This window comes from Nerophis lumbriciformis, linkage group LG08, assembly GCF_033978685.3.
Source record: "Nerophis lumbriciformis linkage group LG08, RoL_Nlum_v2.1, whole genome shotgun sequence".
NCBI lineage: Eukaryota > Metazoa > Chordata > Actinopteri > Syngnathiformes > Syngnathidae > Nerophis > Nerophis lumbriciformis.
In genome coordinates, this window is record NC_084555.2 from 11,197,848 (window position 1) to 11,220,000 (window position 22,153).

A 22,153-nucleotide genomic window follows, 5' to 3' on the forward strand; every position below is an offset into this window, starting at 1 on the left:
TGAAAATGAGGTTGATGAAGCATATGAACATTTCTTAAAGTTAGTTAAAAGTTCTTACTTATATCTGTAAGTAAACTCGCCATGAAAGCGCTAAAACATACCGGTGTAGTGAGTATATATTATTCATCCAAGGAACTTTAGTCATTAAAGAGTTCCGGTCGGACGGTTTTTCACGGGACACATTTCCGGTGTTGTTGTTTCCGGATGAGGAGATGCTGCTCCGTTATTGATTTAAGTAAAGTCTGCGTGTCATTAAAACAGTTAACTCCATCTTTTGACACTTCTTCCACTCCCGTCCTTGCACGCTACACCGCTACAACAAAGATGACGGGGAAAAGACGCTGTCGAAGGTGAGCCACGTAAATAAGACCACCCGCAAAACGGCACATCCGGAAGATGATCTGTAAAACATTATCTATCCATCCATCCATTTTCTACCGCTTATTCCCTTCGGGGTCGCGGGGGGCGCTGGAGCCTATCTCAGCTACAATCGGGCGAAAGGCGGGGTACACCCTGGACAAGTCGCCACCTCATCGCAGGGCCAACACAGATAGACAACATTCACACTCACATTCACACACTAGGGCCAATTTAGTGTTGCCAATCAACCTATCCCTAGGTGCATGTCTTTGGAGGTGGGAGGAAGCCGGAGAACCCGGAGGGAACCCACGCAGTCACGGGGAGAACATGCAAACTCCACACAGAAAGATCCCGAGCCCGGGATTGAACCCCAGACTACTCAGGACCTTCTTATTGTGAGGCAGATGCACTAACCCCTCTTCCACCGTGCTGCCCACTGTAAGTATATACCGTATGTAATGTAGTAACAGGTAATATTTACGAATTTTGCTCATTTTAAGCATATGGCGCATCCCAAAGTTCACTATTTCCTTCAACAATAACGCTACTATTCATGGGACTGCCTTGGGACAAATTATGACCCAGATCCTTACATTTTTGAGCCTGCATATAAGGAGGATGAGCTACAAGTTTTAGAAGCTGACTGCTAAGCAGATCCAGCAATGAGCACTATTGCTAAGTGCTAAACAAGAAATACAAACTACAAACATAACAAATCACTTGCTGTACAATATCCGCTCTTACCGGGATGCCGACTGAATCTATGCAAGATTTTGCATAGATTAATAATCCGGTGCGCCATATATATGAAAAAAGATCAATAATAGACCATTCATCGGCAGTGCGTCCTATGGTCCGGAAAATACGGTAATTTTCTTACAAAAATATCAGGAATATAGGAAACTTCATCTGCAGTGTCCAGTATTTATTTCACAGTCACACAGTCACGGCATTGATTTCAACTCACGAAATCGTTTCGGATCGTATCGATCTAAATAAATTAACATCGTCCCTGAATTTTATCCGCAACCTCAAATTATGATTCCAATCAAATCCTTGTTAAGACGAATCGTTACACCCCTACGCCAATAGTTAGCCTTGTCATATCAAATCAGGGAAATTGCCGAAAGGGTCACGGTGGACCAATTAAATTGTTCACATCAAATCAAACGCGTTGTGCACTCACCTTCACCTTGGAGAAGACGCGATGAAATTCTAACAACCCACCAACAGTGATTAACCCGGCCATCAAAAAAAGGAACCTGCCGATCTTTACTGTTTTTATATGTGCACCTGCAGTTAATAGACGTGTAAAAAATTACATTTGTCAAAGTCAAGTGGGTGCGGCCTAAAAAAAGGTGTACTCTATAGCCCGGAAATGACGGTATGTGTCTCTACTTAAGGTTATTTTTTTCTTCCATTGCAGCTCCTTTAGGACCTCCATCGTTTGTTCTGCTTTAGAAAGTAATTCATTCTCGCTCGGTTCACACAGTCTGGGCCAGCTGGTGTTTCTCGGGGGATTTGCACTACTTTGCCCCTCTAATGAACTTGTCAGAAAACTGCAGAACACCACATCCATTCATTTATTTGTGCCACCGTGTTTCCCAAAGCTATTCCGCTTTTTGCCCGGGCTTTGGCCTTGCTGTTTACTTGCCACCACACAAAGAATAAAAGTATCTATATTCATATAGAACTGGATCTTTTCATGCATTTCATCCGGTATTTTCTTGGAATTGTATACTGTTTCTTAACATTTATTTTACTGTTACAACTATTTGCCAAAACCAACTTTTTCTTTATGGCTATTAAATTTGGCAGTTGGATGTTCCTTTTCCAGTTCTTTCATCCTCCGGTGCCTTCTCAAGCAAAAAACTCTCATTTCCTCCCTCACTCTGTGTCCCTTCTTCCTCAGTCTACAGTACCATCAAAGACATATCAGTTCCAGAGGGTGCGTCTTAGATTCAGATTAAACGAGAGCTGCTGGGCTCCAGCTGGGAATACGAAAAAAAAAAAAAAAAGATAAATTACTGACTTGGCTTTGTTAGAAAATAGAAGCTCGCCTTGGCATAAAATAACCTGCATCTCGTAAATGGAGGCTATTTTTAGCAGCTGCCAATTCCCAGAAGGAGTACAGATGGAAAGTAGGTGAGGATGCTTGGATGTAGCAAGCTCAGCATCGGCTGTTATCTGAGGCAAATCTTAATTAGCAGTACCACCACCACCACTACATTCTGTTTGCTTTTAATCCGTCCAACGGCATACACTTCAACTTCTCTTGTTCCACTTATTGCTGTTAATGGTTTAATGCCTCGCCATAAAAGTGACACTCATTATATTATGCCTTCCAGCAATTTCCCTGCTTTTCTCTGGGAGTTATTAGTCTGGGTTTCTGCCCACAACGCACACGGCATTTTGGAAGAAATTCGCTTTGGAACATTATCGCTATTCAGAATGACGTCCGTAACCTGAAACGGAAGATGAAACGCATTTTTCCTAGTTTTTATCGTGGTTCAACTATAGTGCAGTCGAAAGCTCAATCACAAAAAGAGCAGCCTTGTTGGATGCTGGGTGTTTGATGCTACCCTCTAAGGGAGTTTCGCTGCGTATGTCACTCTTGATGTGTCAGGTGGTGAGATGTTCAGCGGTTCAAATGTGTCGGACTAAATGAGTGCACAACAGTATAGTGCTTCACATTAAGGCTGGGCGATATGGCCTTTTATTAATATCTCAAAATTTTTAGGCCATGTCACGATACATATCTCGATATTTTGCCTTAGCCTTGAATAAACACTTGATGCATATAATCACACCAGTATGATGATTCTATGTGTCTACATTAAAACATTCTTGTTCATACTGCATTAAAGGCCTACTGAAACCCACTACTACCGACCACGCAGTCTGATAGTTTATATATCAATGATGAAATCTTAACATTGCAACACATGCCAATACGGCTGGGTTAGCTTACTAAAGTGCAATTTTAAATTTCGCGCGAAATATCCTGCTGAAAACGTCTCGGTATGATGACGCCTGCGCGTGACGTCACGGATTGTAGAGGACATTTTGGGACAGCATGGTGGCCAGCTATTAAGTCGTCTGTTTTCATCGCAAAATTCCACAGTATTCTGGACATCTGTGTTGGTGAATCTTTTGCAATTTGTTCAATGAACAATGGAGACAGCAAAGAAGAAAGCTGTAGGTGGGAAGCGGTGTATTGCGGCAGGTGTTGTGTCGGATAACGCACCCCCGCCGTAGAATGCACCCCCTGACTGTTGTGCCGGATAACACAGCTGGTGTTTCATTGTTTACATTCCCGAAAGATGACAGTCAAGCTTTACCATTGGCCTGTGGAGAACTGGGACAACAGAGACTCTTACCAGGAGGACTTTGAGTTGGATGCGGTACCGTGAGTACGCATACAGCTGCGGCTTCCAAACATTTGATCGCTTGCCCGTACGTACGTGCCGCTATGTGCATGTCACGTACGTAACTTTGGGGACTTTGGGGAAATATATGTGCTGTATGAACTTTGGGGAGGTGAACGGTACTTTGGGCTGTGGGATTGAGTGTGTTGTGCAGGTGTTTGAGTTGTATTGGCGGGTTATATGGACGGGAGGGGGGAGGTGTTTGTTATGCTGGATTAATTTGTGGCATATTAAATATAAGCCTGGTTGTGTTGTGGCTAATAGAGTATGTATATGTCTTGTGTTTATTTACTGGTTTACTAAATCCTTTCAGCAAAAATATGGCGATATCGCGAAATGATCAAGTATGACACATAGAATGGACCTGCTATCCCCGTTTAAATAAGAAAATCGCATTTCAGTAGGCCTTTAAGTGTTTTTATTTTTTAGCCTTTTTATAGAAAAATTATAGTTTTACTAGCTCAATATCAGAATCATATTTATTGGCCAAGTATGATTAACACAGTAGGGGGGCTTTGTAAGTTGTTGTTGTTGTTTTTTGACTTTGCTAACAAAAGGATGGTTGACCCATCACCCCAGGGCCGGCCCGTGGCATAGGCCGTATAGGCAAATGCTAAGGGCGCCGTCCATCAGGGGGCGCCACGCCAGTGCCACAAATGTTGGAGAAAAAAAAAAAAAAAAAAAAAAAAGTTGATACTATTATTTCTAAATACAAAAAAATAATCCCACGTTAATTAAAATGCAAAGTAAAGCCTATTTAATAGAAATACGGTGCGCCCCCTCCCTTCCCGTATCATGACTCTTTTTGGACGTCACCACATCAAAAAATCAACACAACATGTCAAAACGGCCAAAACTGTCAGGTGCCCAGGGAAGAAAAAAGAGAAAAGAAGAGAAGGAGAAACAAGAAAAGACAGAGGTAGCAGGTAGGTAACGTTATATAGCCTACATGAAATTATTTGTCTGTTACAGAATGTGATAGTAACCTGGCTTTTTAGCATTAAGCTAATGTTACATGATTCGGCAATTGCTAATCAATAAATAGCTAGTTCTGTTTTAACGTCGGGTTAATATTGTGGAGGGGGCTAAATTGTTATGGAAAATAATAATGTAACGTTAGGTAATTACAGTACTCCCACCTTACATTCCTCAGGGACATTTGTATTAGATCTTTTAAGCAGGTGTTTTTTGTTTATATTGTTATTGCCTTCTGGTTAGCTAATGTTTGCCCTGCAGGTAATAGTCACTTTTCCACCCCTTTATATATTAGGTATAGTTGTAAGTAAAAAAAAAGGTCAAAGACAAAGCTATTCGGTTTCTTCTGAGTATATACACTTCAATGCCGATGTGGGGGGGCGCCACCTAAAATTTTGCCTAGGGCGCCAGATTGGTTAGGGCCGGGCCTGCATCACCCCCTTGTTATGATTGTTTAACATACAGTACTGTATAGTGCTTTATATTGTGTTCAAATTGTACGAAAAGCTGACTAAAATGTGGACTTTTGTCGAGGCTGAAACCCATTATTTATGTTTACAATGTTTCCTATGGAGAAATTTGCTTCAATGTATAAACTTTTCTTTCTTTAACCCTTGATTTATCTTTGACCAAAACACAGTCATTTTCTGCATTTTTGTTCCCCATCTTTGACAAATCAGATACATTTAAAGGTTAGAGGGCTAATATTTGGCCACATGTAGTTTTGAACAGGTTTATCTTTAAAATGGCATCATGGCACTTTTTGCAAAGTTCTTATAAGTAAAATATATTCATTTACTATACATTTAGCCCCTTTGCCCATTTTGGTTGCCCGCTGACTCCCATTGTAACACATATTTTTCAATACACTGGAAACCGGACAACGCCATCCATCCATCTATCCATCTTCTTCCGGCCGCTTTTTTTTTGTATTACAAAAAGAGCATAAAACATTTAAAAAATCATTAGAAATGAAAGAAACAAACATATCTGTGGCTAGGTCTGAAGCGGTTGAAGAATTTAAATCATTGAAAGTAAAGTAAAAGTAAAATAAATATGTATATATAATAGGGCTGTGAATCTTTGGGTGTCCCACAATTCGATTCAATATCGATTCTTGGGGTCACGATTCGATTCAAAATCGATTTTTTTCGATTCAACGCGATTCTCGATTCAAAAACGATATTTCCCCGATTCAAAACGATTCTCTATTCATTCAATACATAGGATTTCAGCAGGATCTACCCCAGTCTGCTGACATGCAAGCAGAATAGTAGATTTTTGTAAAAAGCTTTTATAATTGTAAAGGACAATGTTTTATCAACTGATTGCAATAATTTAAATTTGTTTTAACTATCAAATGAACCAAAAATATGACTTACTTTATCTTTGTGAAAATATTGGACACAGTGTGTTGTCAAGCTTATGAGATGCGATGCAAGTGTAAGCCACTGTGACACTATTGTTCTTTTTTTTTTTTTTTTTTATAAATGTCTAATGATAATGTCAATGAGGGATTTTTAATCACTGCTATGTTGAAATTGTAACTAATATTGATACTGTTGTTGATAATATTCATTTTTGTTTCACTACTTTTGGTTTGTTCTGTGTCGTGTTTGTGTCTCCTCTCAATTGCTCTGTTTATTGCTGTTCTGAGTGTTACTGGGTCGGGTTTGGTTTTGGAATTGGATTGCATTGTTATGGTATTGCTGTGTATTGTTTTGTTGGATTGATTAATTAAAAAATAAATACATAAATAAATAACATTTTAAAAAAAAATAGATTTTTTAAAAATGAGAATCGATTCTGAATCGCACAACGTGAGAATCGCGATTCGAATTCGAATCGATTTTTTCCCACACCCCTAATATTTAACATACTTAACACTTATTAATAAGCACATCCGTTTTTTGTCGCTTACAGTACAGTAGTTTTGAATTGAAGTATTTATTGAAGTATTTATTTCAAACCTGCACAGTAAAACAACACATTTTTTTTTTACATCTTGGCAGAGACATTTGTGCAAGGCTTGAAAAGGGGTTGTATGAAGCAGATGCTTATAATATCCCAACCCCTCTCACTCATTCCACATTTAACATAAACAATAAAATACTTCTGAACCCTTGAATTAAGTCAACTCAAGGGTTTAACTGTCTATACTCGAGCATCAAGGCTTAACTGTTAGCACACTTGAAAATTGTTGAAAAATACTATAATACAGCACATTTAAAGGTTTAATCTTGGCGGAGTTCTGATTATGCATGGGCGTTTGCAGTGGTGTAGAACTATTACACTGCATCATACTGAGAGGCATTGCTAACATTTTATCTCGCTAAATAAGGTTACCCAGACCTCTTATTAATGCATTTATTTTCAGCAATAATATAGTCAATAGCTCACCTCAGACATCTTGTGAGCTCTGTAATGAGACTTGGAGCACTGCAGCAGCTGGGCAGCAAGGTTGCAGTCTTTCCTGTACAGGTCCTGTAAGAAGGCACAGAATATATCCATCACTACTGTATATCCGTGCAGCACCCCAGAGAAAGAGGAAGGGGTTATGGGTTCAAGGGCCCGCTGTGCAAAATTGGAAACACTTCAAATTACAGCTTTGAATTTGCCATTTAATTACTTGTTGATGAGGGGAGAATGCGAGGGAGGAGATATCCTTCTAAGGTCAGTAATGCAGTGTTACTGTGCAACTAATGTTCAAATACTGTGTTAATCATTTGTAATTCAAATAATTGAACAGTGTTATTAACAAAGGAGTTCAAGAGGATGAGGATAACCTGTAGGAAATATTCACGTTCAAACAACTTAAAGGCCTACTGAAATGCGATTTTCTTATTTAAACGGGGATAGCAGGTCCATTCTATGTGTCATACTTGATCATTTCGCGATATTGCCATATTTTTGCTGAAAGGATTTAGTAGAGAACATCGACGATAAAGTTCGCAACTTTTGGTCGCTGATAAAAAAGCCTTGCCTGTACCGGAAGTAGCAGACGAGTAGCGTGACGTCACAGGTTGTGGAGCTCCTCACATCTGCACATTGTTTACAATCATGGCCACCAGCAGCGAGAGCGATTCGGACCGAGAAAGCGACGATTTCCCCATTAATTTGAGCGAGGATGAAAGATTCGTGGATGAGGAAAGTGAGAGTGAAGGACTAGAGGGCAGTGGGAGCGATTCAGATAGGGAAGATGCTGTGAGAGGCGGGTGGGACCTGATATTCCGCTGGGAATGACTAAAACAGTAAATAAACACAAGACATATATATACTCTATTAGCCACAACACAACCAGGCTTATATTTAATATGCCACAAATTAATCCCGCATAACAAACACCTCCCCCCTCCCGTCCATATAACCCGCCAATACAACTCAAACACCTGCACAACACACTCAATCCCTTAGCCCAAAGTACCGTTCACCTCCCCAAAGTTCATACAGCACATATATTTCCCCAAAGTCCCCAAAGTTACGTATGTGACATGCACATAGCGGCACGCACGTACGGGGAAGCGATCAAATGTTTGAAAGCTGCAGCTGCATGCGTACTCACGGTACCGCGTCTGCGTATCCAACTCAACGTCCTCCTAGTAAGAGTCTCTGTTGTCCCAGTTCTCCACAGGCCAATGGTAAAGCTTGACTGTCATCTTCCGGGAATGTAAACAATGAAACACCGGCTGTGTTTGTGTTGGTGAAGTCGGCCGCAATACACCGCTTCCCACCTACAGCTTTCTTCTTTGCTGTCTCCATTGTTCATTGAACAAATTGCAAAAGATTCACCAACACAGATGTCCAGAATACTGTGGAATTTTGCGATGAAAACAGACGACTTAATAGCTGGCCACCATGCTGTCCCAAAATGTCCTCCACAATCCGTGACGTCACGCGCTGACGTCATCATACCGAGACGTTTTCAGCAGGATATTCCGCGCGAAATTTAAAATTGCACTTTAGTAAGCTAACCCAGCCGTATTGGCATGTGTTGCAATGTTAAGATTTCATCATTGATATATAAACTATCAGACTGCGTGGTCGGTAGTAGTGGGTTTCAGTAGGCATTTAATGTGGCAGTCTTTAGAAACACTTTGTAAAATACATTTAGGGATGCTTCCAAACCCATAGAGAGTAATTTAAGGTGGTAAAGTCTAATTTCCAAACATGCTATTTGGAGATTCTTGTTCAGCAGGCTCAAATCAGGAATTGACCATGAATTGATTAACGTGGACCCCGACTTAAACAAGTTGAAAAACTTATTCGGGTGTTGCCATTTAGTGGTCAATTGTACGGAATATGTACTGTACTGTGCAATCTACTAATAAACGTTTCAATCAATCAATCAATCATGTGACAACCTGAAAGCTTTAAAGGGGAACTGCACATTTTTTGTTCACAATAATTATTAGACAAGACAAAAAGTTTTTTGTTTTTTTTGCAGTCTAACATGTAAAAATTGACTTGTTCTAGATGGCTAGCAATGCAGATAATTGGAGCAATCAATGATACCTTTAAATTACTTTGGAAATACATTCAAAAACTGCAAACAATACTTAATTTACGTTCCGTAACCAGTATAATAACTAAGCTGTAGCGGCATTGTTATTGTAAGAGCGAACACTGAGGAACACATCGACATGCTTCGGTATTAGCCATAAAAGCTAGCTTCGGCAAGAGATAAGCTAGCTTCTACGTCAGCACCCAAATTGCGTTTGAGTTTGTAATGCACAATACAATGCGGTAGGACACCAATCTGTACAGACGGAAAAACATGAACATATATTACAGTATCTTTAAAGTAACATTTTGTGTTTTGTTTGTACACAGCTAGCTCGACATCGTATGCAGTTGGTATAACACACATGACGTGCTGCGTGGTCCAACTGGCCGGGGACATTTTTTCCGGTTTATTTTGGAAAAAGAAATCAATGCACTGAGGAAATGAGTTCCGGCAATGCTTAATATTAGGGATGTCCGATAATATCGGACTGCCGATATTATCGGCCGATAAATGCTTTAAAATGCAATATCGAAAATTGTCGGTATCGGTTTCAAAATTATCGGTATCGGTTTCAAAAAGTTAAATTTATGACTTTTTAAAACGCCGTTGTGTACACGGACGTAGGGAGAAGTACAGAGCGCCAATAAACCTTGAAGGCGCTGCCTTTATGTGCCGGCCCAGTCACATAATACCTACGGCTTTTGACACACTCACAAGTGAATGCAAATCATACTTGGTCAACAGCCATACAGGTCGCACTGAGGGTGGCCGTATAAACAACTTTAACACTGTTACAAATATGCGCCACATTGTGAACCCACACCAAACAAGAATGAAAAACACATTTCGGGAGATCATCCGCACTGTAACACAACATAAACACAACAGAACAAATACCCAGAACCCCTTGCAGCACTAACTCTTCCGGGACGCTACAATATACACCCCCGCTACACCTCCCGCCCACCTCAACCTCCTAATGCTCTCTCAGGGAGAGCACGTCCCAAATTCCAAGCTGCTGTTTTAAGGCATGTTAAAAAAAATAATGCACTTTGTGACTTCAATACTAATTATGGCAGTGCCATGTTGGCACTTTTTTTTTCCATAACTTGAGTTGAAGTTGTTCTCTTATTTTGGAAAACCTTGTTACATTGTTTAATGCATCCAGCGGGGCATCACAATAAAATTAGGCATAATAATGTGTTAATTCCACAACTGTATATATCGGTATCGGTTGATATCGGTATCTGTAATTAAGAGTTGGACAATATCGGATATCGGCAGAAAAGCCATTATCGGACATCTCTACTTTATATGACCAAAATAAGGTAGATTTTGTACACATGACATATTGTTATGAACGTGTCTGTTACTACATTATGTATAGACTTGCAGTGTGTATGCAAAAGGTTTTGAAGTTGTCTTAAAGGTCTTTGAAGGCGACCACTGTGACTCCCATTAGCCGCCTCTAGGAAGCGTTTTTTTTATCATCTTTAAAATCCTAAAAAAAAAAAAAAAAGACATATGTATTCTTGTCTCTCATAATGATTGTGAACAATAGGCAAAATTCCCCAAAAAGTGCAGTTCTCCTTTAAATGATGAATTATGCACAACGTGACGTTTGTCTCTGCTGAATGCACTCAATTATTGGAGATGCTATATTCACTTTGCCAAGGAGGCATCTTCATGCATCTCAATCTCTGCTTTCTGTCTCTGGAGGATATGGATACCATGTTGAACGCTGAGGGCGGTTTCCAGGCACAGCATAAGCTACATTTTCTTGTTTTCTGGGTTTGTCTACGTTGCTTATTTTTTGTATGTGTGGGTGGTTAGCACTTTTCTACTGTGAAATCACTCCGCTTGGAAAAGGTCACGGTCTTGCCGCACTGAACCCTCCATCTGTCTGGAGCACGTCGGAGAGCTTGACAATTCTTGCCAGTGCATCAAAGCTTTCGGTCTGACAGCTTTGACTCCCCCCGCCAGTTAACAACAACTTTGTTTCTAATCATTCAATTCTTTCTCTTTCTGTTGCCAGGAGGGACTGCTCTGGACCCCTGTGGATTGTTCAAATAGTTCACTATTATGCTGTATACGAGTACTGCAGAGTCAGCCAATAGGTTGTATTCAGTCAGGTGTCTTTTGAACGGAAGCAAAAGAACATGGCTATTGTGCAGCAAACAATCTGAGTATGCAAGGAGGATAGATCTTACCACTACAAGCAGATACGAGCAAAAAATCTAATTGATTGATTGATTGAAACTTTTATTAGTAGATTGCACAGTACAGTACATATTCTGTACAATTGACCACTGAATGGTAACACCCGAATAAGTTTTTCAACTTGTTTAAGTCGGGGTCCACGTTAAGCAATTCATGGTAACTATGCAATATAATTGATCTCTATACGTTATCAAAAAACATTTGTGCAGGGATCTCAAGGATTATCCGTCGGGTGTGTTCCCAAAACTTGGAAAAGCGTGGAGGTTTACAGCTTCTTTGTGTGTGGCCGGGTCAAGGCAATTGGTATCATGACTCCACCGGATAGATCACGCGTCGTTTTTGCTCGGGTAAGGTCGCATTTCATGATTTGACTTCTACAGCCATGTTTGTTACAAGTATGTGTGTTTTTCCCCCGGCTTTATCAAAATATAACTAAAGATGTCAACGTTGTGTATGTGCTGAAAACTTCAGTTAAGATTGCTGCCTGTGGTAAAAGCTTAACTATTTGAGGTTTTTGACGGGAGCTAAGTTCAAAACGCCACCGTGCAAAATTTTTTGTGAGACTATGTCATGGGACTTTTGTGTTCTTGTTATGATACTGCCACAGAAGTGATGGCGAAAAGGAAAAACCTAATATTGACCCCCCCAAAAAACCTGAAAGTGAACTCTTTGTGATGAAAATGTTTCACACAACTCTGTCTTGGCTGGTCAGTACAAAATCCCCAAAATGATTCCCGAGCGCGGCCATCGCTGCTGCTCACTGCTCCCCTCACCTCCTGGTGAAACAAGGGGATGGGTTTAATGCAGAGGGTAATTTCACCACACTTAGTGTGTGTGTGTGTGTGACTATCAGTGGTACTTTAACTTTAACATAAAGTTGATGAAACATGATGTTGGCCCTGCGATGAGGTGGCGACTTGTCCAGGGTGCACCCCCGCGACCCCAAACGGGACAAGCGGTAGAAAATCGATGGATGGATGGAAGATGAAACAAGAATGGAAAGTCTGTGAGGCCCTTATTTTTCTTGCATTGAAGGCAACGCATTCTAGCAATATCGGTCCAGGCTGCTCAGTACAATATGTCTAAATCTAAAAAAAAGCCAATAACAAAAATGAAGAGAGAACAAGGGAATGTACACCACCAAGTAAGCTTCTCAAACTAGAGCAGGGGTGCCCAAATTGGGCCAAATTCGGTCTGCCAAGTCGTTTCATTTGGTCTGCCAAAGGGTGACTTCCCAAAATGTAATACATATTCATCTATCCATCCATCTTCTTCTGCTTATCCGAGGTCGGGTCGCGGGGGCAGCAGCCCAAGCAGGGAAGCCCAGACTTCCCTCTCCCCAGCCACTTCGTCCAGCTCTTCCCGGGGGATCCCGAGGCGTTCCCAGGCCAGCCGGGAGACATAGTCTTCCCAACGTGTCCTGGGTCTTCCCCGTGGCCTCTTACCGGTCGGATGTGCCCTAAACATCTCCCTAGGGAGGCGTTCAGGTGGCATCCTGACCAGATGGCCGAACCACCTCATCTGGCTCCTCTCGATGTGGAGGAGCAGCGGCTTTACTTTGAGCTCCCCCCGGATGGCAGAGCTTCTCACCCTATCTCTAAGGGAGAGCCCCGCCACTCGGCGGAGGAAACTCATTTCGGCCGCTTGTACCCGTGATCTTGTCCTTTCGGTCATAACCCAAAGCTCATGACCATAGGTGAGGATGGGAACGTAGATCGACCGGTAATTTGAGAGCTTTGCCTTGCGGCTCAGCTCCTTCTTCACCACAACGGATCGATACAGCGTCCGCATTACTGAAGACGCCGCCTGTCGATCTCACGATCCACTCTTCCCTCACTCGTGAACAAGACTCCGAGGTACTTGAACTCCTCCACTTGGGGCAGGGTCTCCTCCGCAACCCGGAGATGGCACCCCAACAATTTTCCGGGCGAGAACCACGGACTCGGACTCGGAGGTGCTGATTCTCATCCCAGTTGCTTCACACTCGGCTGCGAACCGATCCAGTGAGAGCTGAAGATCCTGGCCAGATGAAGCCATCAGGACCACATCATCTGCAAAAACCAGAGACCTAATCCTGCAGCCACCAAACCGGATCCCCTCAACGCCTTGACTGCGCCTAGAAATTCTGTCCATAAAAGTTATGAACAGAATCGGTGACAAAGGGCAGCCTTGGCGGAGTCCAACCCTCACTGGAAACGTGTCCGACTTACTGCCGGCATTGCAGCAATATAATATAATATAATATAATATATGTAATACATATTCACACTCTTTTAAGCCCACACCATAATTGATGGCATGTCCGCAAATCGAACAAGTTGCCATCTACCGAATTCTATGATCTTCAGTACTTTAAATAATAGCAGTATGGGATTAAACTACTCACTTATTGTGTAGTTGTATTCCTAAAATGGCTTTGGCCCTTGGACTTAAAAGGTTTGGGCAGCCCTGAACTAGAGGGGAAGTACGCATTATATTATTGTATGTCCTTTTATTAACAGCAGATAATGACATTTTAGAAAGCGAAGTGTGTCAAAGTGTTACTTGGAACAAACTATTACCTTTTACAGTGTGGAGAAAAAAGGGTTGACATAAGAACACATTGCAGTCTACCTTGGAGGCTGCACTGTGTTATGAAGCTATAAATTAAAGCTATAGTATATCATAAGAAATATCGTGTTTACCCCACAGGGTGTCATTTATGACACAAGCGAGGATAGCGCATTAGCAGCAATGGCAAACTCTTAAGGGCTCACCCCGCTCTAAATGAACTTTGACTCCAATCATCCTCAACAGGAAATAAGAGGGATTGTCCAAATACTCTCCTCCAGCTCAAAAAATGACTCAAAACTGCCAGATAGCAAAGAGAGGCAACTCTAACCTGGCTCGCCCGCAGGCCCTCAAAGATCTCTTGCCAAATGACTTCAAAGGAGGACAGGCGGCACTCTGCCACATGTTCCCTCCAAGGAGATCTAAAGAGCTCCCCTGTTCTTGGATTCTGAGAGCTTAGAGCAGGGGTCGGCAACCCGACATGTTGAAAGAGCCATATTGGACCAAACATACAAAAAACTAATCTGTCTGGAGCCGCAAAAAGTTAAGTGTTATAATGAATGCAACACATTAAGTGTCTCAGAGGGTGAGACTTAGACTTAGACTTCCTTTTATTGTCATTCAAATTTGAACTTTACAGTACAGATAAGAACAACATTTCGTTGCATTAGCTCGTTGTAGTGCAGGATAAAAGAGCAATGAGGTGCAGATATAAATAAATAGATTACTGTACAGATAAATATATTGCACTTTTGCATACGCATCCAGGTTTATGGATGTATGTTATATTGTCTTTATAGTCCAGCGAGTTAATCTGTTTTTGGGGGGGAATTGAGGGGATTATTATGATGCGTTCAAGAGTCTTATGGCCTGAAGGAAGAAGCTGTTACAGAACCTGGAGGTTCTGCTTCGGAGGCTGCGGAACCTCTTTCTAGAGTCCAGCAGTGAAAACAGTCCTTGGTGGGGGTGGGAGGAGTCTCTACAGATTTTCTGAGCCATGGTCAGGCAGCGGCTTTTTGCGATTCCTGGATAGGAGGAAGAGGAGTCATGATGATCTTTTCCGCCGTCCTCACCACTCTCTGCAGAGACTTCGAGTCTGAGGCACTGAAGACTCCAGTCCAGACAGAGATGCAGTTGGTCAGTAGGCTCTCTATAATGCCTCTGTAGAACGTGGTGAGAATGGGGGGAGGGAGCTGTGCTCTTTTCATCCAACGCAAAAAGTGCATGCGCTGCTGAGCTCTTTTTACAAGGGCTCCGGTGTGTAGGGACCAGGTCATATTGTCAGTTATCTGCACCCCCAGGAACTTGGTGCTGCTTACGATCTTCACTATATATATATATATATATATATATATATATATATATATGTATGTATGTATGTATGTATGTATGTATGTATGTATGTGTATATATATATATATATATATTTATATATATATATATATATATATATATATATATATAAATATTATATAAATATATATAAAAATAAATATATATATATAAATAAATAAATAGATTACTGTACAGATAAATATATTGCACTTTTTCACATGCGTCCACGTTTATGGATGTATGTTATATTGTCTTTTTTGTTCCAGCGAGTTAATCCATTTTGGGGGGAGTTGAGGGGATAATTTAACTATGATGCATTCAAGAGTCTTACGGCCTGAAGGAAGAAGCTGTAACAGAACCTGGAGGTTCTGCTTCGGAGGCTGCGGAACCTCTTTCTAGAGTCCAGCAGTGAAAACAGTCCTTGGTGGGGGTGGGAGGAGTCTTTGCAGATTTTCTGAGCCCTGGTCAGGCAGCGGCTTTTTGCGATCTCCTGGATAGGAGGAAGAGGAGTCCTGATGATCTTTTCCGCCGTCCTCACCACTCTCTGGAGAGCCTTCCAGTCTGAGGCATTGCAGGCTCCAGTCCAGACAGAGATGCAGTTGGTTGGTAGGCTCTCTATAGTGCTTCTGTAGAATGTGGTGAGAATGGAGGGCAGGAGCTGTGCTCTTTTCATCCCACGCAAAAAGTGCATGCGCTGCTGAGCTCTTTTTACAAGAGCTCCGGTGTGTAGGGACCAGGTCATATTGTCAGTTATCTGCACCCCCAGGAACTTGGTGCTGCTTACGATCTTCACTGCTGTGCCGTTGATGAAGACTTATCTTGTTCTCTTGTTGATAACTAGTAGATCACTGTGATTTTGTAGATTACACACGCTATTTAGCACTTTGTTATGTGGATCTTTGTAGATCAGGCCATGCCTGTTGTAATTGTTACCTTTAAGCAAGAGTTTTCAAGCCTGTTGATGGTACACGCTCGATAAAAGTAGATTACCATCTCTGTTTAAAAAACAAAAACGCTTTTGTCGTGGCTTTATTATACTGTGCTCCACAGTCTCCGTTTTGCTGCATCCGTTCCTTTTCTAACTGCCCATAGTCTCCCTTTGGATGATGTTACCTAATTTTTCTCTCTAGTGCTTTGTTTCTGACCATGTCCCGCGCAACTCTTTGAAGTGGAAAACCGAGAGCCCAAAACTGAAAAAAATGGCATTGAACATTAGCTACGAAAAATATGTATTATGAATAGGATATTAATATGCAGTTTGTGTAGAGTGGCTTGAACATGACTCTTCGTGCGGGGGGAGCCCTGGAGCAAAGTAGCCAATTATTCACTACCGTGGCCCTATTGAGAAAAAGCTAACGCCGTATTTCAGACTAAACTGTTGTGATAACCTTGCGGATGTTCTATGCAGACAGGGATCTCATCAAGATATGACTTCCAAATACTCACGTTGTCCTCCTTGAGTTTATTTATATTCAGCTTTGCCTCCATGAGGTGGTTGTTGAGGACAATGATCTCCCGGCTGAGTGCTCTCTTCTCCTCTTCATGGTGCTGAGACTGCAGAGGAATAAAGCAAAAGCAAAGGGGCGACAGCATTAGGGGGTGTTGATCATAGCAGGGAAAACGGAACAGCGGACAGAGGGTTAAAGGGGAGGGAAGCAGCGTTGAGATAAAAGAAAAATGACCTCAGACAGACGAGAAATAAGACGGGAGAAGAGCAGGAGAAAAACGAGAGGACGAGCAGCCTATCAGTCGCGAACATGCGGCAGCGGCAAGTCTTAATTAAAAGAAGATTACATTTGCCAGAGCTAGTATCATATCAATTATACTGGTAGACACAGACGGAGGAAGAGGACAGGAGAAGAGACAAATGAAACACTTGGATTTACAATGTGCAAAGACACAAAGTCTTAACGATGCTGCTTGCTTGTGTGGAGTAGCCAAGCTTATTTGTCTCAACACCTATTAGTCATATTGTCCTATTACCCAGAACACCATTGGGATGTGTTCTATTGATTTTTTTCAATTTTCTGTTGTTCGGAAAAGTTTGTTGTTGAACCTAAACGTTTGTCACGTTTTTTTCTGTCAAAATGTGCCAGTTAAAACTGATACGGCACTCTATCGTGAAAGGAACCATTCTGTGTGTTGGTGTGCAAACAAAGAAATGTCCCAAGTGAATCGAGACAGGAAATGCAATAAAAAAAAAAAAAATGAAAGCTGCAAGCAGCGATGGACTGGACCGACTTTGACGGCACATAAAATCCAAACCGGAGCAGTAATTAAAACTCTTTCATCAACTTTTAATCAGAAGGGTTCAATCCCTCTCCTGTGCTAGTTTGAAGCCGACACGACAAACGCGCTCAGAGGAGAAAATGTTTGAAAAAAGGTGACCGGTTTTTACAAAACTTTTGTTTTGAAGGGGGAATTGCAAACTTCCTGTTGATTTTTGCTGGGGGTTGTTAATATATGAAATGTAGGTCTAAGTGAGACCTACATAGAGGTTTTTGTTTCATGTCTTTATGACATTCCTACTGGAAGTTACATGCAGTTTTGTCTGTTTTCTTCCAAGGAGCAGTTTTGTCTGTGTTTTCTTCCTAGGGGGCGCTAGAGCGCAATTTTGAGTTTTGGGTTTGGGTTTTTTATTAGATCGCAATGTTTGCCAGTCCTGATGTGTGTGTCCAGTTTGGTGAGTTTTGAAGCATGTTAAGGGGGTCAAATTATAGCTCAAAGAGGCAAAAGTGACTGTTTTTACAAAACTTTTGTTTTGAAGGGGGAATTGCAAACTTCCTGTAGATTTTTGCTGAAGGATGTCAGTGTATGAAATCTAGGTCTAAGTGAGACCTACATAGAGGTTTTTGTTTCATGTCTCTACGACATTTCTACTGGAAGTTACAGGCAGTTTTGTCTGTGTTTTCTTCCTAGGGTGCGCTAGAGCGCAATTTTGAGTTTTGGGGTTTGGTTTTTTGATTAAATCGCAATGTTCGCCAGTCCTGATGTGTGTGTCAAATTTGTTGAGTTTTGAAGCATGTTAAGGGAGTCAAATTACAGCTCAAAGCTGCGGTATAATAATAAAGAAAGAAAGAATAAAACCTTACAAATACAATAGGGTCCTCTGTCCCAAAGGGACATTGTGGTCCCTAATTAACGGATAAATAAAAAATACAGGTAACACTTTAGTATGGGGAACACATATTCACCATTAATTAGTTGCTTATTAACATGCAAATTAGTAACATATTGGCTCTTAATTATTAATTATTAAGTACTTATTAATGCCTTATTCTGCATGGCCTTATTATACAACCAGTAAGCCATTAACTAAGAGTCTTCCCTCAATAACCCCAGAATTATTGCTTATTAGTAACCCTAACCCTTATATGTTCCCCTAGTGTCCAAATAACTCTAAATTAAGTCTTTGTAATTAGTTGCTTATTAACATGCAAATTAGTAACATATTGGCTCTTAATTAGTCATTATTAAGTACTTAACAATGCTTTATTCTGCATCTAACTCTAAATTAAGTCTTTGTTACTTTACTTACTAAAGTGTTACCAAAATACATTATGTATGTAAAGCAAGGTGATTTCTGACAGCCACTTAATATTAACATTAAAATGAATGCTATTGTTGAATAAAAATAATATTATAGCTAAATGGAAAAAAATACATTATTGCGTTAAAAAAAAAAAGTGAAAAAAAGTGAAAAAACAACTACCGGTACAATACAAAAACTAAAAATAATGCTCATAAATGTAATGGATATGTTTACAGTAATAACAGTAATCAGTGGCCTTGTGGTTAGAGTGTCTGCCCTGAGATCGGTAGGTCGTGAGTTCAAACCCCGGCCGAGTCATACCAAAGACTATAAAAATGGGACCCATTACCTCCCTGCTTGGCACTCACCATCAAGGTTTGGAATTGGGGGTTAAATCACCAAAATGATTCTCGAGCGCGGCCACCGCTGCTACTTACTGCACCCCTCACCTCCCAGGAGGTGGAACAAGGGGATGGGTCAAATGCAGAGGGTAATTTCACCACACCTAGTGTGTGTGTGTGACTATCAGTGGTACTTTCACTTTAACTTTAATTGAAATACAAATAAGGATTATACATTAAAAATGAAAAAGTAACAAAAACTAAAGAAACAAGAATAAAAATGATATCCAAACAAACATTAGATTGACATTATGACAGCACTGATGTAAACGTAATGACTGTGATTTCAGTCTGCTGAATATTGAGGTGAGTTTGGTAATCAACTCTATGCTTCAATGCATGTATTGTGTTCCGTGACAGCAACTGAGACGTTGGAGACACACAAGCGCACTTCACACACAAATGCACACCCTAGTAATTGCGAGCCTTGTCACATAGGGCCCGGGCAGAAAACGACTGGAAGACCCTCACACGCTTTCTCCCCTCGCTTAATCGCTCAATGGCGGCGATTGTTTTGACACTCAAGAGTGCACAGTCAATCTAATAGGTGGCAATTAATGTCAATTTAAGCAATAGAACAGCATTGATATTCAAATCCAATCCTGTCAGGCTCTCATTAATCAGCCGTGGACATACCTGCTCCTTGGCACTGCCTCCTGAGCTCATTACTATGGACAACTCCACTATTTTGACCATGTAGGGAGCCTTTAAGTGAATTATACTTCTCTTAGTTAATGTATTGTTTTCATGGACTCACAGCATGTTTCCTAGGGCTGTGTTACGACACAGTGAATAAATGAAAACATTGATGGTACTAGAGTGCAATGATGGCTTAATGACTATTAAGTACTTCTGTCATGGAGGTATTGGTGGTTACTGGGAGCCAATATACTACACTAGGAATACCATACAATACACATGTACTAATTTAGTAATTCGTAGTAGTTTTTGTATGCCCCACTTTTCCTAGGATTCGGTTTTTGACCTAAATTTTCACCTAAAAGTTTGCCCCAGTTTTTGTGCGCTGTCTCGGTTATCGTATACATTGTGTGCAACAAACTACTCTGTTTGCCCGTATCTCATTCCGTGGAATTGAGTGTCTATACCAGGGGTTCTCAAACTACGGCCCGCAGGCCAGATCCGGCCCGCCAGCGTCCAAAATCCGGCCCGCCATAGTCCAAAGTTAAAAAAAAAAAAAAAAAAAAAAATATATATATATATATTTTTTTTTAATTATATATTTTTTTAAAATCTGTCCTTTCTAATCTATTTTCTACCACTTGTTACTCTCTGTATCTCCTACCTGTACAGGCAAATCATATTGTCGAAGCGAAGCGAGATATATATATATATATATATATATATATATATATATATATATATATATATATATATATATATATATATATATGTGTATGTATATATGTATATATATATATATATACATGTGTATGTATATATGTATATATATATATATATATACGTATATATGTCTGCGATGAGGTGGCGACTTGTCCAGGGTGTACCCCGCCTTCCGCCCGATTGTAGCTGAGATAGGCTCCAGCGCCCCCCGCGACCCCAAAGGGAATAAGCGGTAGAAAATGGATGGATGGATGGACGTATATATGTATATATATATATATACGTATATATGTATATATATATTTATATATATATACACGTATATATATATATATATATATATATATATATATATATATGTATATATGTATATATATATATATATATGTATGTATATATATGTATATATGTATATATATATATATGTATGTATATATATTTATATATATATATATATATATATATACACATATATATATATATATATATATATATATATATATATATATATATATATATATACATACAGCTCGACCCCCGTCCAAATTGTTTTAACCCAATGCGGCCCCCGATTCAAAAAGTTTGGGAACCCCTGGTCTATACTATAAATGTGTTACCAAATTTTAGAAGACAAAAATATGAGCTGCAGATATATATTTTGTAAATGTTTATTTACATTCCTTAATTGTTTCCGAACAGTGCCTGTAACACAGAAGTAAAAGGAAGCTTGCTCTCCAATTAGCTAAACAGACTCAATAGGTGAATTTATGAAACTAAAACAATACAAAAAGAATGGGATTGTAAATTAATAACACTAACAGACACTTGTAAATATGTTGGCATATTCGCTAATGCTAATGACGCTAGCTTGATTACATCACGTTAGCATGTACAAATATGCATGAAAACACTCTTACAGACATCAAACATGAGACGGTTTAGTAAGTATGAATTGTTTTAGTTATATTGTAAAACTTACAAACATTGCTTGGAGTGATGAATGAAGAAACCTTTCGAGCAGAAAGGGTTTGGACGGTTATACTTCCGGTTTGAGGAAAGAAACAGGAAGTACATTTTAAACCTGCAGCAACTGCAGTGACCAAACTCATCCAAAAGATGGCGCCGTATAGCACAAACAATAACACACCTTTTCAGTGTCCCTGTCAGTGTAATATGGCAACCATTTGTTGAATACAAAACATTATGGCTGTTAGCGAAAATAATCCCATAATTTAGCCGTACCGTTTTTAAAGCCACAATGATCAGAGCGTTGGAAACAAGTAGCGCCTTACAGTCTTGAAAATACAGTACCATGTACCATACTGAAAAAAAGTTTCATAAAAATGACTACTTGGTATCGATAAGTAACAAATACTGAGTAATGTTTTGTGTAAACATAATACATATATGAAAATTGAGTACTAATGTACTTAAATAGTATTGTATTCTGTTAATTTAGTACTGAAAACTAGTATAATAACCAAGT

At 40.2% G+C, this 22,153-nt stretch overlaps 2 protein-coding genes across 10 annotated transcripts in view; one reads left to right on the forward strand and one right to left on the reverse strand.

Moving 5' to 3' along the window:
• wdr25 (WD repeat domain 25) overlaps positions 1-22,153 on the forward strand; it is a 323,171-nt gene that overhangs the window by 66,834 nt on the left and 234,184 nt on the right. For 3 of the 7 annotated variants that reach the window (XM_061968275.2, XM_061968276.2, XM_061968279.2), the window contains exon 8: positions 620-3,303. The exons of 2 other annotated variants lie outside the window; for them this stretch is intronic. The gene's annotated coding sequence lies outside the window, so the exon portion shown is untranslated. Of the gene's footprint in view, positions 1-619; positions 3,304-22,153 lie in introns of those variants that run through there. 2 more of the 7 variants (XR_009815994.2, XM_061968277.2) reach the window with 2 other exon arrangements.
• begain (brain-enriched guanylate kinase-associated) overlaps positions 1-22,153 on the reverse strand; it is a 156,920-nt gene that overhangs the window by 9,171 nt on the left and 125,596 nt on the right. For all 3 annotated transcript variants that reach the window (XM_061968271.2, XM_061968273.2, XM_061968272.2), the window contains 2 exons: positions 16,819-16,926; positions 7,164-7,247 (listed from right to left, as the gene is read on the reverse strand). In XM_061968271.2, the coding sequence (XP_061824255.2) occupies positions 7,164-7,247; positions 16,819-16,926 (192 nt within the window). The remainder of the gene's footprint in view (positions 1-7,163; positions 7,248-16,818; positions 16,927-22,153) is intronic.